The 26515-nt window shown below is 42.9% G+C and overlaps 1 protein-coding gene across 3 annotated transcripts in view; it reads right to left on the bottom strand.

The window, feature by feature from the left end:
* ltbp3 (latent transforming growth factor beta binding protein 3) overlaps positions 1-26515 on the bottom strand; it is a 38380-nt gene that overhangs the window by 11546 nt on the left and 319 nt on the right. For 2 of the 3 annotated variants that reach the window (XM_071898096.2, XM_071898097.2), the window contains exons 1-19: positions 26245-26515; positions 12336-12614; positions 11501-11664; positions 11303-11408; positions 9179-9265; positions 8805-8921; positions 8259-8414; positions 6933-7067; positions 6775-6788; positions 6614-6683; positions 6153-6230; positions 5066-5194; positions 3880-4011; positions 3663-3791; positions 3377-3496; positions 2532-2654; positions 2240-2362; positions 1047-1166; positions 306-434 (exon numbers count right to left, since the gene is read on the bottom strand). The exon at positions 26245-26515 is cut by the window's right edge and continues 319 nt beyond it. In XM_071898096.2, the coding sequence (XP_071754197.1) occupies positions 306-434; positions 1047-1166; positions 2240-2362; positions 2532-2654; positions 3377-3496; positions 3663-3791; positions 3880-4011; positions 5066-5194; positions 6153-6230; positions 6614-6683; positions 6775-6788; positions 6933-7067; positions 8259-8414; positions 8805-8921; positions 9179-9265; positions 11303-11408; positions 11501-11664; positions 12336-12614; positions 26245-26482 (2449 nt within the window). In that variant the 5' untranslated portion in view covers positions 26483-26515. The remainder of the gene's footprint in view (positions 1-305; positions 435-1046; positions 1167-2239; positions 2363-2531; positions 2655-3376; positions 3497-3662; positions 3792-3879; positions 4012-5065; positions 5195-6152; positions 6231-6613; positions 6684-6774; positions 6789-6932; positions 7068-8258; positions 8415-8804; positions 8922-9178; positions 9266-11302; positions 11409-11500; positions 11665-12335; positions 12615-26244) is intronic. The other variant, XM_078286493.1, reaches the window with a different exon arrangement.

The following is a 26515-nucleotide window of genomic DNA, read 5'->3' as shown; positions in this document are numbered from 1 at the left end:
TCCAAAATCCAATGACTTGACAGGACCGCAAGAGGGTTCGCCAAACTGGCCTGAATTTCTCATTCCAGTTTGGATCGGGCTCAGGTTCAAAAGTATTATAGAAAAATACAGGTATTAGTAATTTATCATGGCAAATTATTATAATTTTTAGGCTTTCAGGCCCTCAGGTTTGGTTTGGGTTTGGACTGAAATGTTTTGGTTTTGGGTCAGGCAGGGATCAAACTTTCAGGCCCCAGTAAAGCCGTGGGATCAATATGGTTCAGCGAGGGTCTAGAGTAAAGCAGCAGGTATCAGAGCAGGCTTACCCTCACAGCTGTGTTTGTCCTCTGAGAGGACAAAGCCGTGGTTGCACACACACACATACGAGCCCGGTTTGTTCTCACAACTTCCATAGGGCTGGCAGAGACTTCTGTCTGCTGCACACTCATCTACGTCTGGAGAGGAGACAGTGAAGTGACACAGGCTGCTTTGAGTGTTTCTGACATAAGCTGTGTTTCTATACAACTGTCATGCAGAAAAACAAAATGTGAATTAGGTGTGTTTCCATCAGCTGAATTGTGAATAAATAGGCTTCCTGAATGTCAAAAAACATCTTTTAAAAATTGATTTGTACTGGGCAAGTTGTTATTGATCTTTCAGCTAAATTTGGCTATATTTCATGTTTTTATCCAATAAAAATACATTATATATATATTCTAATACACCAACTAATGGTCATAAAATCAGGACAGGCACCATATACATCATATACATAGGACTGAACTGAACTGAACCATTCATCAGGCTGATCTTGCCGAGCCTATGTCATTATTTCTTTGACAAATGCATTTCCATCTCTATTTATCATATAATGTTTTTTGGGGAGATTTCATCCAAATTTGCTGTTTCTATTCAACTTCTCCAATTCAATACATCACATTACTCAAAAAATAAAAAATCAATTTCAATTAAGCATGTATTGCACGTTAGAGGTTGCTAGCGTGAAAGCGATTGACAGCATCCTTTTTTCCACTAAAGGTCTGGTCCAGGAGCAGGTGGAGACTGACCTTGGCATTTCCTGCCTCCCACCAGCGTGTAGCCCTTCTGGCACTCGCAGCGGTACGAGCCCATACTGTTGATGCAGCGGCCGCTCTGACAGTTAGCTGGCCTCTCACACTCGTTGACGTCTGAAAGGAGGAACAAGAAATCTTGACAAGTAAATAATGGTTCCCAGGGATGATAGAGTGTGTGGCTAAGCAGGAAGGTGCACACCATTACAGCCTGACATTTATGAATCCTGAACTGGAAAAGACCAAACTAGACTAGGTCACAGTTTATTTGGATACCGTAGTCTAGTCCTGATACTCAACTTACTATCAAGTGAATACAATGTATCACTAAAAGGTCTACTGAGTTTCAGGTGATACAACAGTGTGAAAAATAGTCTATAGATATTTAATGTCTGGATTAGGGTTAATTTTAGGGTTTGGGTTATATAGCCTGTAGAGATGCAGCAAATATGCAAGTGCCCCTTTGTTAAACATCTACTTTTTCTCACCTGATAGTTGAGTATCAACTTTGGACTATCATATAATAGTGTTACCCTGCACCCAACAGGCTTGGCTCGAGAATAATTATCAATCAATTGGTCAGGCTTGGATTTGAAAAACATTGTTGAAACAATATCAGGAATTTCAGGCTTTAGCCAGGTTTTGAGCTTGCAAAAAGGAATCTACCCCTTGGCTCAGTAAAGCTGTGGCAATAATGTTTTGGGATTTGATCAGACCGGGCTCAAATTTTCAGGCCTGAGTCTGAGAGCTCTGCACTCCATATGACCTTGTGACTGACTTATTACTTATTATTTATTTATTATTTACTAAACGCCTGTCAGGTGTAGAACAGTGTTTTGGGAATGCCAGTGATTTAGGACTCTCATGTAAAAAAAAATATTTTATGGGAATAACCATTTTTCTTATTGTTAGCTCTTTATTGTGTAATATTGTTGTATTGTAATTGATGCTATGATGAGATACAGTCTGTGGTACTGATATGATGTATATATAATTATGTTTTAATTATTTTGTCGAAGCCACAGATGAAAATAATCTTTTAGTGTGAGGATACCATGAAGCAAACAACAAAACTGCGATTAAAATGATTTTTAAAAAATCCCCAAAACATACCAACATGCTGTGCATCTCAGTGTATCACAGCAACATAATTACAAAATATGGTTTCTGTAATGAGAAATAAGTCATGCCTTCACAGTGGCTGCCCTCCTGTGTGCGCTGGTATCCTGGGTAGCACTGGCACTGGAAGGAGCCTTCTGTATTAACACAGCGCCCATTGGCACACAGCCTGTCATCCTCGCACTCGTCAATGTCTGTTTGGGAGAAGGAACAACATGCAGGCTTGTAAATATCTGCAAAACCTCCACCTCCTTTTAGAATTCCTCATTATACCTTCAGCAATGCATGGCTCTCCTGTGTAATAAGCAACTATGGCATCTAATCCCATGCAAAGGTGAACGATACGCTGTCTGTGTTACTGACCGCTACAGCCTTTGCTGTCTGCAGATGGGAGGAAGCCTTCATCGCACAGGCAGCGGTAAGTGCCAGGGAGGTTTTCACAGCGGCCGTTGGGACACACACCGTGCTTCTGACACTCATTGATATCTGGTGGAACAGGGATAGAGAGCAAGCGTCAGATGGAGTTAAAATACAGTGATGTAATGATACACAAGTAGCACCGGACAGCTGGTTTTTATTTGGATTCTTACATCATGAAAGAAATATTCTCCAAATCCCCTATATTGAATTATGTCCCTAAATTATATGTTCACCGCACGCTAAAAACGAATCCGACTGACTTATTTTCTCTTTTCTTTTTATTATTTTCTTTTTCAGCAAGTAAAGTTCACGCTTTATGGAATTGTTTTGAATGGAAAATAAGGCCAGATGATGTTTTTAATTGTCTTCAGAGCGTATTTGTCTTGCAGTGTGAGTAACTTTTCAGCAGGGTGGGGCTCTGCTGCTGAGTGAATGCAGGGTAAACTGCTGCTCACTATGATTGATGTCGTCCATTTTCCACCATAGATTCTCTGCTGAATTCTTTGCATATCACCCTTTAGATGACACATGGGAATGGCATGACTACAACATGCTCTTAAAGGATAATTCCAGTTATTTTCAGCCTGGCCCTTAATTTCCCTACTTTTTGTCTGTTTTTTTGCCAACAGCATTGCTTTGTTTTCAGGAGCTGGTTATCTGAGAAGAGTTTGCGCAACAGTAATGCTCACTAGCTGGTAGTGCCTCATAGAAACACACTGACAGAAATAAAGTTAAAGAGTTAAACCACCATGGCGATGCATTTTGCTGTATGACAGAGCGGCTCTCACCGTAGCAGGTGCCGCCTCGCGCCTCATGACCATGTAAGCAAGGAACACACTCATAGGAGCCTGGCGTGTTCTCACATTGCTCATTGGGACAAGTGTTGGGGTTCAAACACTCATTAATATCTGAAATAAGAGAGTGCATGTTTTACATACCTGGATTGGTGCAAGAACTCACAAACACGCGCATATACTGTATGTTTGAGCGGAAATATAAGGACACACACACTTTGAATGATGCTTGAGTGCAAACACTTTCACTAATATCCAGAATGAGAAATGCCCTTCATACCTTCACAGGTTGGCTGACGGTGTGACTTGCTCCTGAAGCCTTTGTGACATTCACATTTATAGGAACCGGGCAGGTTCACACACTGACCGCCCACACCGCAGATGTCCTGTTTAGAGCACTCGTTCACATCTGTAAAGCAGAAACGTTACAGCAAATGCCACATCTGATAACTTAGAGAAGAAATGTTTCAACACGGCAACCACTCGGCCGAACTCACCTACACATTTAAGTCTCCCATGATGCACCATGTGTTTGTAGCCTTGGCGACAGCGGCATTGGTAGGCTCCTAAAGTGTTGATGCAAATGCCTCTGCCGTGGCCACACGGCTCTGAGTCACATTCATCATCATCTAGTCGGCAGGAGTAAGGACAGGGAAAGCTACATTAACTGCACATTATAATTTCAATGTGACTACATATGAAATATTAAAGACAGTTAGAGAGGGTCACGGACCTCAGAGGACACAGTACTGTGATTCCAGGAAGTGTTTTTCCCTGTTTTCACCACCCACTGCAACATCACTCCTTTAGAAATAATTGCCTGTGTCATATACTAGATCAGCTGTCCCCAAGAGTAGCTGTATTCCCACTACAGCGATAACTATAAAAAACATCCAAAATTATAACTATAACTAGATGTTTGGTTCGATCTCAGAGCGATTTTTTTTGGATGCAGAGACAACAATAAAACATTTTGAACCAATCAAATTAAAGTTGTAAGAAAGAAGGGGGCGGGAGAATTCTGTTGAGAAACTGAGGATAGATGTTGTTGTTGTGTGAAAGCTTGAGCAACAATGTATCATTATAGTTTATAGTTATCTTTGTGGTTATCATTCCAGATGTGAATGGACCTTTACAGTCAAGGCAAGACCAGGACTGGGTCTAGTTGTGAGTCTGCAAATCTTTTAAAATTGCTATATGATACACTAAAATGACATATATCTATTTTCAATTCAGAGTATATACTCACTGTAGCCTATGTAATGTTGCTAACTTAAATTAGCCACCTAGAAGAGGCATTGGTGGGAGAGAGATTACAAAGAAAGAGAAAGTGCATAAAAGAAAAGTGCCATTGTCAAGAACTTTGAAAGACCTAAGTCCAAGACTAATTAGGTGAAGTTAGGTGAAGTTTTTAGTGGATGTCCTGCTAGCTCTAAGTAACAGGAGATTTTATGCCAGCTGATCTTAACAATATTAATGAAGCAAGTTCCCTTTCTATCCATCCTCCAACTGTGTGGGTGAAACAGTTTGCTACCAAATGAATAATAAAAATAATTTCCTGGAAGCACAGTGAGTTGTGTTTGCCAGGAGACGAACATATCAGCCTGGAGTATTTCTGGTCACTCTCTCTCTCTCTCTCTCTCCCATGCCCACACTTCCTCTGATCATCATTTCTTCTCTTACCGACACAGATGTTCCTCTGGGGGTGCAGACGGTAGCCGGGGTGACAGTGGCAGGTGTAGCCGCTCGGGCTGTTTTCACACTCTCCATGGCCACAAATGTTCCTGCTTAGCCTGCATTCATCTGTCTCTGCTTCAAGGAGGGAGCACAGAGTTTATTTTTTTATCACCTCATCGTGTTCACCTGTAAACTTACATAAAGCGCCTGCTGTTCACTGTTTCAGCTGCCGCACTTTGTTGGTTCTGGGCATATCTGAAGTGTTTTCTGAAATATCCAGGGGACTATTTTACACACTGGTAGAGACATGACTGTCACAATGACAGATAACTCATACAGGTAAGAAATTAAGTATCCAAAGTGTGTTTTAGATGCATTTTGGAGAGACAGGGATTTACTTCCGTTTCAAATCAAAATTTCTGCCAAAGCAATGGATAGAAATAAAGCTGCTGGGGGTAGATAGAAAATCAATGGTAGCTAATGGAGATGGTAAAAAAAAAAAAACTTGATAACACGAGTGCCATTGAATGCCTCTGTGCCTGTGCTTCTTTAAGGCAGACTGGAGCACTTCCTAATGCTCAGACAAGTTCAACATCTCAGAGGAACATGCACAGCATGGACCGTTTTTTTGAGAGCGGACCAAGCACAATGACAATGTGTTGGGGTTTCACAGTACGTAGGCAGTTGGCAGTTTACAACAACAACCAGAATGAAAATGGAGAAAGTAGTAGCAGAGAAGTTGGTAGGAGTTGTTGGCAAATTCTCTGAAACACTTCATACTCATAAAGCATTAGTATGGGAGCACATTGGCTGTGTTGTGGGGGTTTGTTTTTGAGAGTTGGACACAAGTACTGTTTGCTGATAGTAGCAGGTCACATACAATTTTTAATGGAATTCTTTTGTTTTTGTGGAAACAAAGTGACCCGCTTTTCATTATCAGCATAAAATGCAGTTGAGGCAGCGTTTTTTCTACAAAAAAAGCGTAATAGTGTGACCATAGCCTTACAGTGACCTTACAGTACTGACTCTGTAGGGTCATGGAGAATATATCTTGTGGTGGTGCTAGTTATCTTGAGTGTGCAGTGGAACTCACGCGAGACTTGCGTCTGTGTTTCGAAGCGCTCGTAGCCTGGGTTCTTCTTGACGATGGGCTGAGGGGTCGACTTAGTAACTGTGGATCAAAAAGAAGAGAAATGTAGTGGGCAGAACTTTAGTCCTGCGATTTTTCTTCTCCAAACACAAGGAGAATTTTTTTACATTAGTCTGTCAGTCATTGTTGTGTATTGGGGCTGATGGGTGCTACTAGCTGCAAGCTAACGGACTGTGTTGTGTCGTCTGCAGTAGCAATTTGGCTAACATGTGCTAACGTTAGCTACTGTGCTAACATGAATTTATGGTTAACTGAAGCACCAATAAAGAAACTTTACCCATATTGTGACTGGTGAAGAAAGATAACGTGTCGAGGTATCTCTTACATGTTCACTCGTGTTTCAACATGCTCTATCGTTGGAGTTATAGAGTATGGAGTTTTGTTGTGTTTAGCTGTGAATTTACCAGGCACTCGAGGACTGTTGGTGCTGATGGGAGCCTGCTGCACGGCGGTGCTCGTCTCTGGTGGCCTCTCCTGGTCGAAAGACATGATCAGATCTTACAAGAGCTAAAAATAACCACAAGCTGTTATTATTACTGTATTAGCCACAGAAATAATGTCTTACCGGCGGCTTGATTTCTGTAAGGAGAACGGATAGAGGAGAGGTATTACAACTGTGAATTTGCATGTTCCTTAGGCAGGACTGGCAAAGTAATATTAGTGATGTTTGGTGCCTTAGAGAAATCCTGAGTGGTGTGTAGCCTACTGTATTTGAGGACTCACCCTCCTGTTGCGTCTTGTCAGGCTTGCGGATGCCCTTCTCTGGGAAGCTGTAAATATGGGGACCGAAGGCCACAGTCTCTCTCCTATTCTGGAGGAAGTAGCCTTTCCCAGCAGGGCAAATCTTACTGAAGGCCACTGAACACCACAAGGGACGGGCAGATAAAGAGAGAAAGAGGGGTTGCTTACAAACTATGGATTTTATTGCTGTTTAAAGACATACAGTATTTCACTTAGGTAGAATCTCACATTTTGCATAATACATACAGCAGGCCCAATAATCAACAATTCCAGCTTTTCCCCCCCAAACTCGCGCTTTTGATATTTGCAAGCACCAAAAATTGCTTCTTGGAATCTAATGCAGTTTGTATACAGTATGTATGAACATCTGGGAAAAAATGAAATGTTCTACTAAAGTGATACTGTAGTACAACAGCAATCCACCCACCTCAAATATTTTATTAAATTTCATTACAGTAGATGATATAGAGAAACATGGAGATAGAGTGTAACATGAGCTGTCATTGTAACCCCTGTAACCCCTCCAACTTGTGTTTCCCACACAGTGCACTGAGATGCAGCAATCAGCCATATAGCAATGTAAGCATTTTAGTGGCTTACATTATTATTAGCTTTTATTAAAAAGGAAAAAAAATTAAGACCATAAAACTGTAATATTATCTGAGACTATTATTTTACTGTCAAAAAATCTCACACCTTTACATCCCCAGTTTCTATTAAGATTAATACAGTGTCATCAGATGAGGAGGATGAGCAGCTCTACTCATGAGGAGCAAGAGGCACTCGAGTTGCCTAATGTCCCGCCATAATCACCATGATATATTAAACATAATGAGTATGCTAATTAAGTCATTCATTAAGCTAATTAATGCATTCATTTGCAAATATTTCTATGTCAACATACTTGTCTTCACATGAGTGGTATTAATATGAACTCCATATCTTAAAGCATTAAGGAGCTAGTTTCAAGAAAATCAGTTTTCCTCATTAATATGCAAATGTATGCACACAGGTGCTCCAAAATCTAATCAGATCATCTCCTCTATGGGGGGAACCTGTGTAAGTCTGAAGTTTCTATATATTTTTCTTGAATTATTGTGTTCATAAGAATGTGTCTACACACAGATAACATGTATGATGTAGTATGGTATATAGTGATGTATGTTTATGACAGTATGTAAAGCCCTTTGAGACATGCTTGTGATAAAGGGCTATATAAATATGGGCTAAATATGGGCTATGTAAAACCGGCTTGTAATTGGGACTGCAGATTATCTGACATCACAGAAATCCTCAAAGTCCACTCACCTGTGCCCACCTGAGGACATCGCTCACAGCTGCTGCCCCAGGCCGAGCCCACCGTGCAGCAGCACATCTCCTGGGTGAGCGGGGTGGGCAGGGCATGCTCACAGCGCCCCGCCTCCGACACCATCAGGAAACACTGAGCCTGTTCAGCTGGAGACTCTGGCACACAGACATAAGGATTTCATCTGAATCATCTGTCCATATCTCCACAAAAACAGATGATTTTATCTTCAAAAACACAACTATTTTCAGTCAAAGTTTTTAAAATAGCTTTAATTCTAACCCATAATGTGGTTTACTATGATGCCAGCAATTATATTGTAAGAGCAACAGTTAATTTTCTCAAATGTTGAATATCCCATTTTGGAATGAAACCCTTCAAGTTGTCTGAATGATGACAGGGTGCAACTGAGCACAGAATGCTAATAGGGAAAACAGGAGAATCGCACAAAAAGATCTACATTGTCTTGGTTTAGCGCTGAGGCAGGCTGATCTGAGGCGAGCAGCAGAGCAGAGCGGGCATAAGACCCAGAGAGGCCCCTTACTCACCGACACATCTGTTCCTGTCAAGCACCAAACCAGCCTTACAGGAACACATGAAGCTGCCCAGTGTGTTCAGGCAGTCTCCGTTCTGACACACACCCTGCATGGAGCACTCATTGATGTCTTCAAGGTGAGGGGGCCAGGGGGGAAAGGGGCAGTAGAGGGAGATATTATTATTTTGACATAAGAGATGACAGCAATTAAGGAATATAGGAACTTTGTAACACAGAAAACTCGCATTTTAAGTAGCAAATGAATAACTGGAGATGATTTTCTTTAGTTATCTTGAAGTCATTTTCATGCTACAGCTGCTACATGTCACAAACTGTGTTCTGATGGGTGATTTGTCTGTGCTATCAGCTACATCGTGCCCGTGTTACCTTGACAGTGAGTGCTGTTGAATCTTTTATAGCCCTGTGGGCAGGTGGAGCCGTAGTCCTCCACTATAGTCTGCTTGACTGATGCATCTGAGGGAGAAGAAGACACGGCTGAGTAAGGAAGGGAAGGTGAGAGGAGCGAGGGAGGAGGGGTGGAGGTGGAGGTGGAGGACAGGCAGAATGATGTGAATTGCCCTTGGAAATAAACTACTTAAAAAGTAAAAATAGCAGAAAATCTATCATGACACATTGACATAGGAAGGATAGCTGCATAGGTGGAGCGGGTATAATGAATATATATAGGGCTGACAGTGTCGATGTTAGGGGGCTTCAAGGTTTTACAGTTTTACTTTTATATTTAGAGCACCTCAATTGGGTCAGGTGATGGATTACTATTGTTGATCAAGGTAATCAGGCTTAGGTCTCTTATGTAGTGAGAAGAAGAAGAAGAAGGAGGAGGAGAAGAAGAAGGAGAAAAAGAAGAAGAAGAAGCTTGAACACCTAATATAACAATGCATTTCAGCCTCTTCGAAGCTTGAAACTCTAAATAGCGGCAAATCCTCCGCTCCAGCCTATATGGGAATGTTAAAGATTTAACACTGTCAGGGTCCAGAACTTTATGGGGACATTTAACGATTATCTTTTATCACTCACAGTATGTTTCATCCATCCGTTCACATGGTGACATTTATGATGATGTATACGCAGGCACCTTGTGATTCTGTGTAGCTACAGTAAATGGATGGATGGCACTAAAACTGAGTTAGGGGTTCAATTCCTACTGGGGCCACCCTTGCAAAAAAATATAGGCCTCTGCTGTAAGGTGCTCTGGAAAGCATTCATCAAACAGCACTTGGTATGCTGGGGTTAATCTGTGTGTTAGCATTACTGTGAATGATGAAAAACTGAAATTACTAAACTTCCTCAAAGGTTTATTAGACAATACTGGAAAAAATATAATATTTGTCAAAAATCAAAATACCAAACATTCCAAATTATGGTTCAGGAGGCAAATCGGTAGAGGAAGGCAGACGGGCCAAGTCTGTTATGGGTGGAAGTTTCATATCTCTAGCAAGTAAAATCTCCCACGAAATTGAACAAACAAGGTTGGAAAAACAAACAAAAAAACCAAACAAAAACATACAGCAAAAACAGGGTTACAGGGTAACAAACCAATAAACCAAAAGAAAAACAAAGAAAGAAATCACAAACAAGGAAAAAAAGGCGAGTCTCTACTTTCCATATGGGAGTAGAAACATGTAAGAATGTTTTAGTGGAGATTTTTGAAATGAAGAGAAGGGCAAGCTCCCAGTTTACATTTGCCCGTTTCATTATAAAGAGTAACTTAAAAATAGATATGACTGTAGCGAAATCGACAAGCTTTCCAGACAATACTCCAGCTGTCCCCGTCTAAAGAATAACCAGACCTATCAGGTTTTGTCAAAGGCCGCATTGTCTGAGTCAGAACCGAGAGACGGAATAATAGCGGAGTGGAAAAAAGTGAGTAGCCAGGATTTTCTTGAAATTCAATCTTCAGCAATGTGATGACAGTCCTCCACTGGGCAGGCCCATAGGAACATGCTTAAGTAGAGGGTTATTTTCCACATTCTCTCTTTCTGTCTCACTGTCTGCGCGTAATTCCCATCATTTCTTCCGCTTTCTCCTTCCCAACCTTTCACACACTCCCCACTCCTCCCCACCACTAACTTTCATCTGCACATTCACACACACTTTTATAGATGTATAAATTGATTGTTCTAATGCAGGGCCATAATTTCACAAGGTGGAAGGTATAAATTGCTGGGAATGCTTGACATTTTTGGCTCCACAAACAATGATTTAGTTCCTGGCACAGACGCTAGATGTAGATCAGATAAACATCTGCCAAACATTAGTTTGAAAAAAAAACCAATGTGTTGCACCTTCTCATCTGACGAGACACATCAGATAAGAGTCAATAAATAGTATGTGACATCTAGGAGGCCGGAAAAGGAAAATTAGAGATGCTGAAAAGAAAAAAAAGATGATGAAAAGATCAAGTAAAAGAGATATGTCATCATGCGGAGCAGATACGCAGAGACTTAAGTAAATAAGCAGACATCTTAACAAATATGTATTGTAACTCACTTGGCAGTTTGGGGCATTGATAGCATTTGTTTTGTCCCCACGAATTCCCCACACTTCCACAGCAATCCTCCTGGTTGGTCAGGACTGGAAGCGGGGTGCTGTTGCACTACGACAGCGAGACAGACAGAAGGACATGTGATCGGCGGAAATGACAAAATGAACTTTCGGCGGTAATCGGCGGTAATCATTAAAACTCACAGCTTGTTTGGGCGTGGTCTCCTGGAAGCAGCGGCCCTTCGGCTTGTGCCTCTGCGGGGGCAAGCGGGTCACGGCCTTGTGAGGGGGCTTGGCGTCCGACGGGTCGAGAGGGTGAATGACTACAGAGGTGTCGGGGGTGTGGTGGACGCGTACATTAATCTGCACTGGAACCAGAGAGAGAGGAGGGAGGGAAAAGGTAGACATCGGAGGAATAAAAAAACGTCACAATATATATTTTCGCTGTCGTTCAAAAACCAACTGAAGGATGCTGAAGTTTTGACAGGAGCACTTGTCATTTTATGAATTGCTGTTGTCATTGGAATAGAGGGTCATTCCTATCCTGTTAAAGTCATTGTAATGTAATGTAATGGTTTTAATCCATTTATTGTTTTTAATCCATTTATTGTCTTAATCTATTTTATGTAAAGCACTTTGAGTTGCATTAGGCATGAGTGTGTTGTGTGTAGTATGGTATATGATGTCTATGATGTAGTACATAATGTAGTATATGACTTATTATATGATATGTAGTATGTATATGGTGTAGTAAACAATGTATATGAAGTATGTATATGACCTAATATAGGATGTATATGATGTGTAGTATGTATATGTATGTATGTATATGTGTATGTGTGTGTATGTATGTATGAATGTGTGTGTGTATGTATGTATGTAAGTATATGTATGATGTAGTGTGGTATATGATGATATGTAAAGCCCTTTGAGACTTGACTGATAAAGCGCTACATAAATAAACAAGACTAGACTAGACTAGACATTCTATGTATGAATGGTGCTGCATAAATAAACATCTCAATGTTATGATAGATACCTTCTGATGAGTGGTGCCCTCCTTGTGTCAAGGGCAGGGTGAAAATGGAGTGTGTTTGTGCCAGCTGGGTGCGCCCGATGGCCGTTTGCTCCCCTTGGTTGTGGCTGTCTGGCTTCAGCGATACGGGGTAGACGGGCTGCTTGTTGCCGCGCGCCGCCTGAGCTTGCTGCATCTGCTGGAGTGGAAACTGGCACAGCCGGCCGGTGAAACCGGGCGGGCACAGACAATGCGTCCTCGAGCTGCACACTCCTCCATTCATACACGTCAGCGGACACACGACTGCAGAGACAGGGAGGGATGGGAGGAGAGGCGTCGTTACCAAAGCTTGACAGATCACAGAGGTAAATATCCCACAGCATGACGTGTGTATGAATCACATCAGAGGAGAGGGAGAGGGAGAGGAGTGACTTACAAACGTGGCCGACAGCATGTAATACTCAAGATTAGGGATGGGACTTTATATCGAAATTCAATATATCGCAATGCAAACGTGACAATACGTATCGTGGGGCAGAAAAATGAATCGCGATATTAGCTCCATTTTATTCTGCTGTAGTAATCACAAATGAGACGGCTCGCCCATCACAATTTCACAACCTCTCCATCCAAATTATATTATGTGCACTTTGTAATGACATTTTTAAATTGTTGTTTACATTCTGGCAAGCCAATGCCCTTGCTAGAAAGATTTGTGGCTCAGAAATAAGCATAATTCTGCACAGTCACACTTTGTTGTCACTGAACTTTTATTTATTACATTGTATTGTAGTTGTATATCGAATCGTGAACCCCGTATCGCATATCGAATCCTATAATGAGATAAGCATATCGTCCCATCCCTACTCAAGATATAGAACAAAAAAACTGAATGTTAGATGCAAATGTCAGATCTGCCAGGATACTTTCTATCGGCCTTCATTCATAAGTCTCCTCAGGGTGGAACTGCTGATTTTGGATCAGTTTCCTTCAGAGTCAGACTGAGGTTTATATGATCATGTGAACTGCCCGCTGATCTTCGTTTAGCACTACCATACTTCAAAACTTCATAAATATGGCTCAACAGAACAGCTCTTGGCATGAGCGGAGGCAAGTAAAAAAATCACTTTGAATTGTACCATGGTAAAATCACATGAGCTTGATGGACTACCAGGCCCCTCCAGCCAATCAGCAGCAGCGGGCAGGAGGCTGTCTGTGCAGGAAAGCAGGTAAAGGCAGTGATCTGTTTGACAGCTTTTTTACTAATATATGGGAAAGATCTTGAGGTCTATGGGACGCCTGCTGGCAAGAAACAGGTTTGTGGCATAAACAATATTCGTGACAGATTTATTAGGCTTCCCATTGTGTTTATTTCAAGTTCAGTTGTTCTTTCATTCACACAATAGAACAATCAAAGGAAAGAGAGAGCTGAGTTGTGGGGAAAACTACAAGCACATAATATATCCAGAGAGAGACCGGAGAAAGTGGTGAAACAAATTAAACAAATATTATTAGTAGTACTACAACAACAACTACTACTACTACTACTACTACTGCTAGTATTGCTACTACAACTACAAATTCTATTATTACTGCTGCTGCTACAAATAATACATTAAAGCTGCACTAGGCAAGATTTTTATGTAAAAATACACCCGTCTTACCAGCCTAAATCACAATAGAGAAAGGTGTCCCATCCACCCTGATTGAGACCCTGTAGATTCACTGTATTTGCCCAAATGAAATGATTGCGTTGGGTATGTACACTTCTCTGTCCACAGGAAGCGACAAATCAAAACTTAAGAGCGAAACACAACTAGTCTCCTATACAGCAGCGAGTTTAGGAGAGAAAACAGGACTCACTAACATTAGATCTTTTACCCGTCTCGTCCCTGTGGGATCATTTGCTATAAAGGAATCACAGATGTTACATTACATCAGGGTATTAAACATCAAATTTTGAAAACAGTTGCCTCTCGTTTCCATTTGGAGCCGCCAACGTGTGAAGTCAGCTAGTGAAGCTTCAACAAAGCTTGAGCGCTTTTTTTTTTTGTACAAATCTATCAAAGAGAAGAGAAGAGAAGAGAGGAGAGGAGAGGAGAAAGGAGAGGAAGGAGAGGAGAAAGAAGAGAAAGGAGAGGAGAAAGGAGAGGCCTCTTTGTGTTGCTGAGCCAAGTGTGCACACATGGAAGTAATTAGGTGTGGACTGCCAGGGAGTCTGGGCCGCGGCGTAATTAGGGGACTAGATCACTTTAAACGCAGCAGGGACATCCTCAGCCAGTGAAAGTCGGGCAGAAAAGTTAAAGGACCTCGATGAAACGACGCGAGGTTGTGGGGTACAAATGTTCGAATCCATAGCAAGATGGATTGTTCTGACGAGGCCTTCCGCTACCTAACCATAACAACACGTGACAGTGGTCTTTAACCATAGGATTCGGAGCAGGCAGCAACATGCAGAGTCAGCCTGGAAGGCTCAGACACGGCAGGGAACACGAGGAGAGCAAGTCCAGACTGTAAACGACAGACTACCCAGCCTCGTCAGACTTCTCCTGGCATATAAAGTGCGCTCGAGTTACCGCGGGTTCAGAGTTTGTCTCAGTATTAGATGGGGAATGAAAGGAAACTGGGAAAGATGTGGGAGTTGAAAAATTAGGATTGCAGACACAGAAAGAGAGGAAAAGAAAGCAAAAGAGAAACAGGGGCGTAACCTCTTTCCAAATGTGATTATACAACCTAAGTCTACACAGAGGCTGGAGAGACAACGTAGGGAAACTTTGGACTGAGGAGAGGCCGGCGTGGCAGGAGGAGGCGTCTCAGTGAGATCAGGTCAATGCCATACTATAGAAACACAGGCACACACAACCCCCACACACACATACTCACACACACCTTAGCATAAAGCTACCCCAGCTTTTGGGTAATATTTATGGGTGGGAGTGGGAGTGGGGCTCCTGAGAATGAGTCCGTTTGATGTTGTGAAAGCAGCCCAGCAGGAGGCCAAGCAACACAGAATACACAGCACAACACACTGCACACCTCTCTCTAGTCTTCACATTATTATTCCTTTCTCCAGTAACCACCGTAGAAAGGGAGAAGTAGAATTCATGGTTTGACCCAAAGTTTATGCGGGACCTGCCTATGGACAAAAATTATGATCTTTTTAAATTACTTTTGAGTTGCTCTTTGAAACATAGCTGCTGATGTCAGTCAAGTGATTTAAACATTTAGGGTTACATTCACAGTCAAACAAAAATGGAATACGCAAAATTAAAAACAAGTGGAGTAGGAATAATCCCAGGAGTAAGTAAAGGTCACATACGCTGACCAGTAACCAAATGCAGCCCAGAACAAGATGATTTTTGTCCAGAACATTCACAACTGTAGAAAATCCTGAAACTCTACGTACTGTCTGTACTAACTGTACTACATTTTGTTACAAACAGTACTTGAGAAATTGCAATATGGTGCACGATAATGTCAAATGGTGGTGCATGGCTGGTGTCACACAGGTGATGGGACTCTGTGATTGGTCAGTTTTACCATTACTCACACAACACACAGTATTAACCATTTAGTGTTTTTTTCTTGTGTCTACTAGTAGTAAGGAAACATACTACTAAAGTAGTAGGAAATATACAAATGAGCTGCTGGTGGTGGCATGTGTGTAGTTCACTGAATTATTTTTTAAATATCTCATATCTTCCCTATTTGATCAATAAAATGACATTTTTATAATCCAGAAATGAATCACTTAATTCATACCTGATGGCCACAAAGGGCAGGATGTAACCTCGCTGTAATGAAAGTTATTGATCGGAGTCTATCGGATGTCTATCACGTCAAGGTAAACACATCCTCCTTCAGGTGATGAGGAGGGTTTCCAGTTCCTCTCATCACAGCTTCACACCAGACCGCACTAAATCTCCCTGACAGCAGCTCGTCTGCCTGACAGCCAGAGGTCGTCTGAGTCTGTTGTAACTGCTTGACTGTATGTTACTGTCCACATGGTATCAGCCTTTGAAACGGCGCTTTTAATTCACGCCTGTATTATAATGATTATTCGACTCTAGTTGAATTAGTTGTTATCATACTGTAACTCCTCTCCTTCACATCTGCCTCCTCCATCTAAACCCAGGCCATATTGGCAAGACGTACCGTAGGTGCAAACGATGCATGGGCTAATGCATTCTGCAGAGCTTGTACATGTATGGGTGTGTTCGTCCGTGTGCGTGTGTGTGTGCTTTCTGCTAGTGCTATTAACTGGGGAGTGTACCGTCTCCTGGAGAACCACTGTGGTTAGGTGACTGTTCCACATTACATACTGCAACAGAGCACAAAGGTTTAGGGCTGAGATCATAACGAGGATTTTCTTCTCTTTTCGAGTGGATTTTCCCTTTTTAAAGCACCGCCTCGGAGTTCATTAGCAGAGCGTACGATCTGCAATCGCTCATTCAGTCGGCTTGGCATCGCCTGTTGAAGCTCATTCAACGGAGAGGCAGTCACTCTCCAATTCACCACACCTTTGTCTTTACGGATCTAAGACATTCCTGAGACTAGAGCTGGTGTGTTATTAAAAATCAAACACACATAAGTGTTATTTGGTGGTATGAATGAATGTGAGGCATGAGCGGAGCTGGCTGGCTGTCGCTGCTCAGAGAGAGAAGGGGGGGCGGGATCTGTGAATGTGGAGCTGTTATCATGATCCTTTTTTCCACATGGCCTAGTCGAAGAAACAGTTCCTGGAAAAAGTTAAGAGCAATCCAGGATCCCATACAAAGGCTAATGATCTTGCATTTATGGTATTTAGACCTATACAAACTGGAGCTACATGACTATTTGATACAATAATTTGAACAGAGACAAAACTACACTACCATAAACCATAAAGCCGCCTTTTTATAAAAATATGGTTTGAATTAAGCTATGACAACATTCAAATTTTACTTTATTCTTTACTGCCATGGCTTTTGAACCTAATTTAATATTGAAAATTGGCTCGCAGGTACGTTCCAAGACAGTCAGGAAGCGTATAATTTTCCCGTGCAGCATTCAGCTGCAACCAAAGGAGAGAATTGAGCGGTGAGTGAAGAGTGAGAAAGGAAAAAAAAAAAAGAAAAATCTTTGTCTCAGAGCTGTTCTCGTCAGAGTGTTTCATGTGACAGAGGAGTGAGAGCTCCCTCCTCATAATGTCATGATTTACTCAGACAGTGTGAGGAGAAAGACAGGTCTCTCCACAGCACGAAATGGAAGAGGGGGGGAGAGAGAGAGAGAGAGAGAGAGAGAGAGAGAGAGAGGGGGGGGGGGGGGTTGAAATATCATTTGAAATATCATATATCAGGGAAAGTGAGAGACAAAAGGAAAAAGGGAGAGACAAGAGTGAGACAGAGAAAGGGGAAAACTATGTAAAATCCAGAGAATAATAAAAAATAATGTGATGTTTCAGCTGGGCTGTTGTGTCTCCCAGATGCTTTTTTTTTTTTACTTGAAAAAAATAAAACAAAACACATAGGCCTACATTCCTCAACTGGTGAGTGAACTGGCAAGTGGAAGAGAAAACACAGACACACGTGTGACGAACAGAATATACTGGAAAAAGAAACCGTGTATTGACCATACATACACACCGAGACACACATTTTCATATTTATACCAAATTACGTGTGAATCATTGCTTGTGGGAAAATCCTACTCGTCTGTACATTTTGTGCGAGATGAATAGAAAAACGTCTCTGTGCCTCTGCATCTACGGAAGAAAGAAAGAAAGAAAGAAAGAAGGAAAGAAAGGAAGAAAGAAAGAAAGAAAGAAAGAAAGAAAGAAAGAAAGACAGAAGAAGAGGGGGAGGGTGTTTGCCCTCTGCGTGCCCTGTGACCACCCACCCACTCACTCCTGTCTGTCTGGAGATGACGCACCGTCAGCCCCCTCCCCTCCCCTCCCACCACAGCATCCCTTTCAGCCACAGCCGCACCCTCCCAGCTCACATATTCCCAGCACAAAAACAACAAATTATAGCTCTTAAAACGGCAGTTCAAACGCTCACCAGCTCGCTGAGCTCAAAGCTACAGCAGACATCGTTTCTGGAGTGAATGTGACAGCTCTTGTGTCTTGGAAGACTGTCCTGAAATACTGCAGAGGGCTAGAAAAAATTACAGATCCGGCTTATACAATGGCTTGATCTGACTCTTTTTTGGATATACAGTTATATTATGGCAAAAATGACACATGGCAATTTGCCGTGCGTTGACTGAGAGTGATGATGATGCCCAGTGAGTCACTTCTACTGATTCAGTCTCAGTAATAATTCACAGCTCATCCTGAATCAACACACTCTCATATTTAAAAATGTATTCCATTACACTTACCAGTTACCTCATTCTTACTATTTTTACTTTCAGATTACTTTTCAGAACACCTGCCACAATTTAAACGGCCTTCTGAGTTTCTCACTCTCACTTTAAAAGTATTCCCAGAAGTTATCCTCTAATGTTTCACAAGTGTCTGTAATCATCGTAATAATACATTATGGTTTTTAGGCGACGTAACGCGATACGGTTCGATTTTTTTTAATATTCAGAATACGTAAGAGCGGTTCAAGTATTCCGTTCCTGCCCAACCCCGTTCACCACCAGAACTGAAGGGACAAAGTGAAAAACAACACTGGATCGCAAAAAGGGTAAACAGTGCTGCCGCTGGAGCCACTGTTTAAAAAGAGAATGGTGACAGCAGTGGAACGTCTATCATCTCGTGACGCGCTTCCCTTTACGATCAGTCGCAAAGCAGGAAACCGCATCCCCAAATACGCCTACGTTCTCCTGGCACTGGCACACCGCATACCACGCGGAGAGAGACAGCGACGTATGAAGTGGGTCAGACTCCTGCGCCCGAGCCAGTCGTTGGGAGTAAATGACATAATCACTGCCTTTTGAAAACACAAACCTGAGTATCCATTCCTCACCCTGCAGCCCCCGGGCCTCTGGGCTCCATCAGCCCCCACTTGGAACACTTGGCAGGGAGCTGAGCGGCCCTGGCCTCGGCTATCCAAACAACGGTGTCTCCCCATGCCGGAGTCGACCGCAGTCACAAAGCATTCATCAGCCTGTTACAGTCGGTCAAAGACAACCAGTTGTTACCTCCTTGGATCGGGGCGGCGATGAGCAAACTGAATCGGCCCTCATCAGGAAGAATCAGGCCTGATCTGAGCACAAAGGTTCACAATTATCCAAATCCCCGCAATCAAACTCCACATTGGCCGATGTGATTTTCACATGTCATGAAAATATGTGGTGAGTGGTTTCCATAGCTCTTGGGTGGGATCCAGAGTTACCCTGTCACTCCCCTACTGGCAGCGATGTTTGTGGAAAGAGAGTCAGAGAGTCAGACAGGATCTTGGCACGGCTGTGAATGATGTCATATAATGAGTGTCTAAATGCCTCTGCTATAGGGACTGTGCAGCAGGCAGGTAGGGGAGTGCTGACACTGCTGCGCTGAGATTATGTCAGATACCTCCGCTGCGGGACGCCCAGCGCTCAGCAGCGGAGCGTGTGGCGGTAGAACGGCAGTAAAGGCCCGGCTGGCTGGCTGGTTGGTGGGTTCAGGCCGTGGCAGCGGCCCTGGCAGAGGCCGCGTTACTCTGTTTACCCTGGCTAATCGCTGCAGCTACAGGGTCCTGCGTGGAGCGGCTGCAGTCTGTAGCGCTCACATTCCTCTGCGCTGCTTTAAATAACCGCTCCGTTTCTCCCCCCTTGCTAAGCAAATGGGAGGAGAGTGTTAAAGATGGCAGAGAAGGCTGTTTGTTTGAGCTGGATTCAGCACACTGCTCTTGATTCCCTCCACCCCTACACACACACACATACTCACACACACATGCACACACAGTGTTCCCTTGTGACTTTCCAAACAAGACCTCTAATTGGTGCTTTGTTTTGGTAACTTCATTTACCCGGATATTTTTTTCAACCTGCACAGGAGTATTGACTTTATTGCAGGCAGTGATGACACGGAGGAGTCTGATTCCATGGGAAACTCCTGCTAAAGTAACTAAATAAACGTGGATATGTGTATCTGGGTGCCGACTGTTCTGGTGCTGTATCAACCCTAACAGATGTCAACACATACAAGGAAGTGACTGTGAATTTAATGAGATTGACAGACCCTAAATAACCCCATATTATTTTCCCTCCATACCGAGGAGCATAAATAGACAGAGAGGCGGCCCGAATACACATCCATAAATATTCAAGCACAGCCTTGAGAGGAAGTTGATGATATGGCTGCAAACATACACGATGAATGCAAATTTCACCAAAGGTGAGGCAACAAGAAGCTTTCACAATTAATCAGCTACAAATAAAATGCGCATGACTCTCTCTCGCGCGCTCGTGTGTGTGCCTGTTTGTGTTTGGGAGGGTGTGAGAGGGTGGGAGCCATGCCCAGCTTCACCTCTGGGTGCAGTCCAACCTGTGGCAAACTCCGGAGTGCTGCAGGTTTTTGGTTGCCCGTGTTAGACCACCCTTTCCAAAAGTTTGGCATAAGGGGAGGAAGAGTGTGTGGGGAAGAGCAGAGGGCTTTGAAAGGTAAAATAAACTAACTTCCTAAATAAGGGGAAAAGCAACTCTGGCTCCGTCTATTTGACTGACTTCTCCTCATTTTCAGTCTCCCATGGACCTCTGACCCATGCCAAGGGGAAACCAAAACAAACCACAATTATACGCAGGGTTACTACTGTCACATTACTCCCTAAATACAGAACCACATGGGATATCCTGAAATAGCTGTACCCACTTCTCATGATACCCATCTTAGGGGGAGACGTGGGCAGAGCGGGACGCGATAAGACCGTTCCCTGTACGACTCGAGGCACTCGGTTATAGTTATGCCGGTAAAAGCCAAGAACGGAGAGAGCAGCCCGGACTCCTGGAGCCCTAATGAGAAGGGATGCTGCTGAGATGGAGGAGAGAGACGCGGCTCAGAGAGCTGTCTGGGAGCGGAGCAGCTGCTGTCAGTACGGCTGATAGATGGGATGCCTCTGCGCTAGCAACGCCAAAATAAGCCAAGCCGGGCAAATGCCAAACGCAGCGAACCGGAGAGACCGGGAGCAGTTCGCACTAGGATTTCTGTTTGCCGCACAAAGGGTCTGCTTGGGTTTCAGTTTGTTGGACAAGCTGAATTCCAGTCAAAACAATCAATGCGTGTGTGCATATGTTAAATTATTATGTAACCACTAGATTTCAAAATGAGCTTTTTGTCAGCAGCTGAAAATAAAAGTACCCAAAAGATGATAACATATGACTTTAAAAAAATGGGAGAATAGATGCACACACACACACACTCACACACACACACATACACATACACACACACACACAGTCCCCAAGGGGCATAGAAGGCTCTTCATTCACCTCATAACACACAGGTCTGCCTTGTCCTCCTTCTCTCCACTTCCCTCCTTCCTACAACTTACAGCTCGCTTTGAAGTGTCCAGGATAAAAAATAATTTGGCTGGTCTGTAATTTGTCAACCAAAATTACAGAGATAGTTACAAAGACAGTCCTCCATCTGAGACGCATTGTTTCCCTTCCCAACCGGTAAATGGGCTCAAGAGAGAAATCAGCGTGCGGAGACTTATTCTAGGCTCTTACGATATTGTGATTTAAAATCCAACTAATAACCTTTGTCACACGGCATTTCCTCTTTCCTCTCTCTTTCTGTATGCTGTACTGTCTAATAAAAGAAGAGAGAGAACGGGAAATTAAACTGCAGAGACCAGAATGACGTGCGCTCTTTCTTTCATTCCTACTGTGCGGCAATTAACTCACATAAGGGCGATGCACGCCGGTCCCTATAGCTATCAGACAGCTGGAGGAATGCTGTGCTTTTTCCTCCGCCCCCGCCGAGTCCGATGACGAGTTACAGTGCCCTTCACTGATACACACCACGGAATCCAAGAATAGGGCATATGGGCTATAAACATCTACTTTTTTTTTTCCTGCCTGCCAACATGGCTGGGAGCCTTTCAACTTTCCATGCATTCATCATTTGTAGGAAGTGCATAGGTAAAATATAGATGTATCAGTGACATGTGGACTCCCATTCCACATCCCTGGAAACATATGACCAGAGATTTGGCATATTTGGCATATTTTACACTGGTTGTAATGTGGTTCATGTCGTGCAGGTAAAGTGCATCCTTCTTAAAAAGCTTCTTATCCTGATAAACAAATTAACATGACAGAGTATACTAGAGCTCAGGTAAGATATGTAACGTAATGATCACATAGAAGAACATTTATGGACTGGCATGATGCATTATGTACGGTACATTAAATAGACTAGTACTAAGTCTAACAGCTGTTTACCTAGCTATAACAGATCTTCTATAATCTCTGTCAAGACTGTCTGAGTATGGATACGAATCCAAGGTCACAAACAGCTAGAAGCCTCTCTCTAATAGGAACTTAGTACAAAAGAGCAAGTGATTTGTCCTCATGTGCAGCAGGTAATCCAGACCAGGATCACACACACTCCTCTACAGTAGCTGCTGCCATGATGCCAAGGTCTCACCTCACATCATCCAGTCTGGCAAGAGCTAATAAGGTTGAAAAAATCATCTCCACTTCTTTGAGATGATGTATGCAGAAAACCAGCAACAAAAGTTAACGTTATGATTGTTTACATTCACCACTTGATTGAAATTTAAATGACTTCAGCTTATGTTTATGTACAATGTTTGCTTGGTGCCCTGATGAAGACGGCTCGCCCGGTCGGTGAATAAATATTCTCTGCATCGGAGTTATGAGTGTGCGGCTACTTTTTTCAGTTCAGTGTTTGCTTATAAACATAAGCTTATGCATGTAAACAAATGAAGAAACCAGAAGTCACTCGGAGAGCGCAAACCACCGCCAACGCTGAGCAATTCTCCAACTTGCTGTAACACCCAAAGACATGATTCCTGTGACTTAGATTTGAAGTGAAATTGATTTCTTGACCCTGCAAACAGACCCTTAGGATTTGGAATCAAGTCTCTATACCCATTAGGGTTAGGGTTAGGGTCTCTATTCATAGTTATGTTTCATAGTTATGGCTATAAAATGATAATGGCAGAAATCCCAGATCCAGATCACTACCAAAATCGAATCAGTTGTTCCTTGGCCCAAGGCCCATCTGTCCACCAAATTTCATGGAAATCCATTAATATGTTTTTGAGATTCCCTGTGGACAGACAGACAGACAGACAGACGGACGAAGTAATGGGGATGATAACATAACCTCCTTCCTGCTGACAGGCGGGGGTCATTATAAAATAACTGTACTTTCAATCAGCAAACATGTATTGAAAGTTGTTTTTTTTGTCTGGCTGTTTTTGAACAGCCAGACATTCTGAAAATGTTTTGACAGAAAGTAGATTTTTTTGAAGAAACGTCTGCATCAGGTTTGCTCAGTATAGGCCTGAGCCTCGGTGCTGCTGACGTCACAACCACACAAATATGGAAAAGTCTTCATATTGTTGCCATGGCCGTTTTAACATGGGAGAGAGAAATTTCCACTCGTCCGCACCACATTCCAGTCCACACACAAAACAACACACTTCTCCTCTGCGAGCTGAAGTTGAACTCTGTTTCCCCTGCCAGACAAACCCACGCAGCCGAGCAGCGGCCTTTTCAGATACGGCTCACCTTAGCCGTCAAACCCCAGAGACAGGTGACGGTAAAGCAGTTTGATTATCCAGACCAAATGTGAGGCTGCATGAGGTATGCTAGGAATTTAAAATGTCTCTCTTGAGCAATTTGACACAGAAGCTCCAAAACGTGACGTACCACAAGGAAATCAGAGAAGAAAAGGGAGGACTGGTGGCTCGCCAACTCTCTGAGTCTGCAGCACTACATGGAGTCAAGGGGGGAAAAATACTGTCATGGTTTTACAAGTAGAATTCACTTGACCTCGATCACATCCACCACACTTACTTCCACCTGCACATACCAAGGAATATGGCTATATGGGCTACTTCTATATGAGCAGCACATACCAGGAAACACATGTACTACAAAACTGTGTGTGATAGATGTAAGAACCACCACATCCCAGTGAACAAATGGTCAATAGCTTGCTTATGGTCTATACTTATTGAGTTCCTTATTGACTTCCTTCATTGACTTCCTTCCTTCCTTCCTTCCATGGATAAATATGCACCTATTGTTTCTAAAGAGCCGTCTTTCATTCATTAGCATTGCAGCTGCTCTAACATCAGCGTCTCCTTCGATCCCCATCCTCTCCAAGCCTGGAGCACTGAGCTTCACACGCTAACTGCAACGCAACACGCAACATGCATCTGAGCATCCAGACATTAAGACAAAGCCCCCCTTAGGACTTGAAGCAGTAGAGAAGTAGAAGGGAAGATGGTTCAGGTGCCAATGTGGCAAGTCTACAGGAATGTGAGGCTGCACACTTCAAGTGGAATGCAGGTGGACTTCATCCGAACTTTATCAAACATACACACATTTCCCTAAATGAAAAGCAATGGTCCAAGGATGAACCCTAAATCACACAATGTCAAGTCAAGTCAGATTTATTCATTAAATACTTTTAACAAAAGTCACAATGTGCTTAACAAAGCAACAAAGGACTTTTAATCCAGATAAAAAACAAGAGAGGATAAACACATCCTGGCTCTAAAGTGTTGTTGTTATATATAACATATTACTGTAGACTGCTGCTTCTTATATATATTAGTTATAACATATTGTGGCTTCTCTCTCACACACAGCTAACCATTTGAGAATATACCCATGAAAACTGCAGCGCTCCTCTTTAGAGGTGAAAGTGATTGACAGCATCTTACAGCTTAAGAAAAATACCAAGGGCAGACTGTTACTCATGGAAGTCAGGGTTTTATCAAGCTACAGCAGGGCCATACACATGGGACAACTTGTAAAAATCTAAATTGAGTTTTGTAAAGAATATGGGGTTTATAACAATACAGTTTTGATGAGTTTGGGGAAACAGGGCGAAACAGATAACGGATGATAATTAGCGTCTCCTGGTATACAGACAGAAATAACTCTGTGTTTATCTCCTGTGGAACAACATCCGCGAGAGGCTGAGGCTCCTTTATCAGTTTTGCACTTAGTTTATCATGGCCCGGCTTCTCGGATCGTTAATACCTTCCGTTGCTCTCTCAGTATTAAGTGGCGTTAAGGGAGAGAAAGGGGGGACAGTGAACCCACAGCGTGGGCTTCAGGCTGGTGTAGACTGTGAGGCTCCATGTCTCACCACAGCTGATCTGATACAGCACAGAAAGGCCCGACTCATGCCAACCAGGCATTGTGGAGAGGAGACTGGAGCAGGGGAAAGTATACAGCTAATGTATACTGTGTATCTGTGTGCATTAATGAGCCATGCCTCAGTAATGAAAGTGTTATATGGTAATGTCACATTTTCCAGGGATGTAGTGGAGGGTAAACCCACTTCAACTCATCTTACCCACCTTTTTGTTTGAGGAACACAGTTTACTCGCCTGATATAAATATTAATGACATAAGTCTGTGGTAAATATTATAGCAAGTATCAAATTGATTAAGTTATATGAGGATATAGGGCCTTTTGAGGGGGATAAAGCATGAATGAATGGTTTTCTGAAGTTATAAATGCTTTCTGTTTACATTAGTGGCTGTTAGTCTTATGATGATCAATGATAGGAAGTCATAGTTTACCTTTTTACTCACCACTACATCTCTGATTACACCTAATAATAACGGAAGGTGATTTGTAGATACAAGCAGCCCATTTATGGACCAAGCAGGCCTTTCCCCCCCTCTTAAGAGGCTTGATAGGAAAGAAATGCCATTAGACAAGAGTTCATGGAGCACTATTACTTAATCACAGCGGCCTAACTATATCCCCTTATAAATAAACACCATTGTTCAGGACAGTGTCACTCACCAACCCTGAAGCCGGGTCCGGTGAGCGTGTCCGCCGCCTGTCCGTTCTCCCCTATCAGCGTGGTGTTGTTGCCCTGCTCGCAGGTATCCTGGCACTGTCCCTTCAGGCAGATCCTCTTGCAGATCAGAGGTGCGATGACCACTTTGAAGCGCTCCCGTGTGGAGGAGCGCTCCGTGCACCACACCAGCCTGTGGACGCTCAGCCAGATGACAAGCAGATGGGAAATCAGAGAGGGCATCCTGGCATCTCTTCGCTGCCGCCCACGCAGAGC

Source organism: Centroberyx gerrardi, chromosome 11, assembly GCF_048128805.1.
Source record: "Centroberyx gerrardi isolate f3 chromosome 11, fCenGer3.hap1.cur.20231027, whole genome shotgun sequence".
Classification (NCBI taxonomy): Eukaryota; Metazoa; Chordata; class Actinopteri; order Beryciformes; family Berycidae; genus Centroberyx; species Centroberyx gerrardi.
The sequence above is the reverse complement of the archived record's forward strand: the minus strand, read 5'-3'. Positions and strand labels throughout refer to the sequence as shown.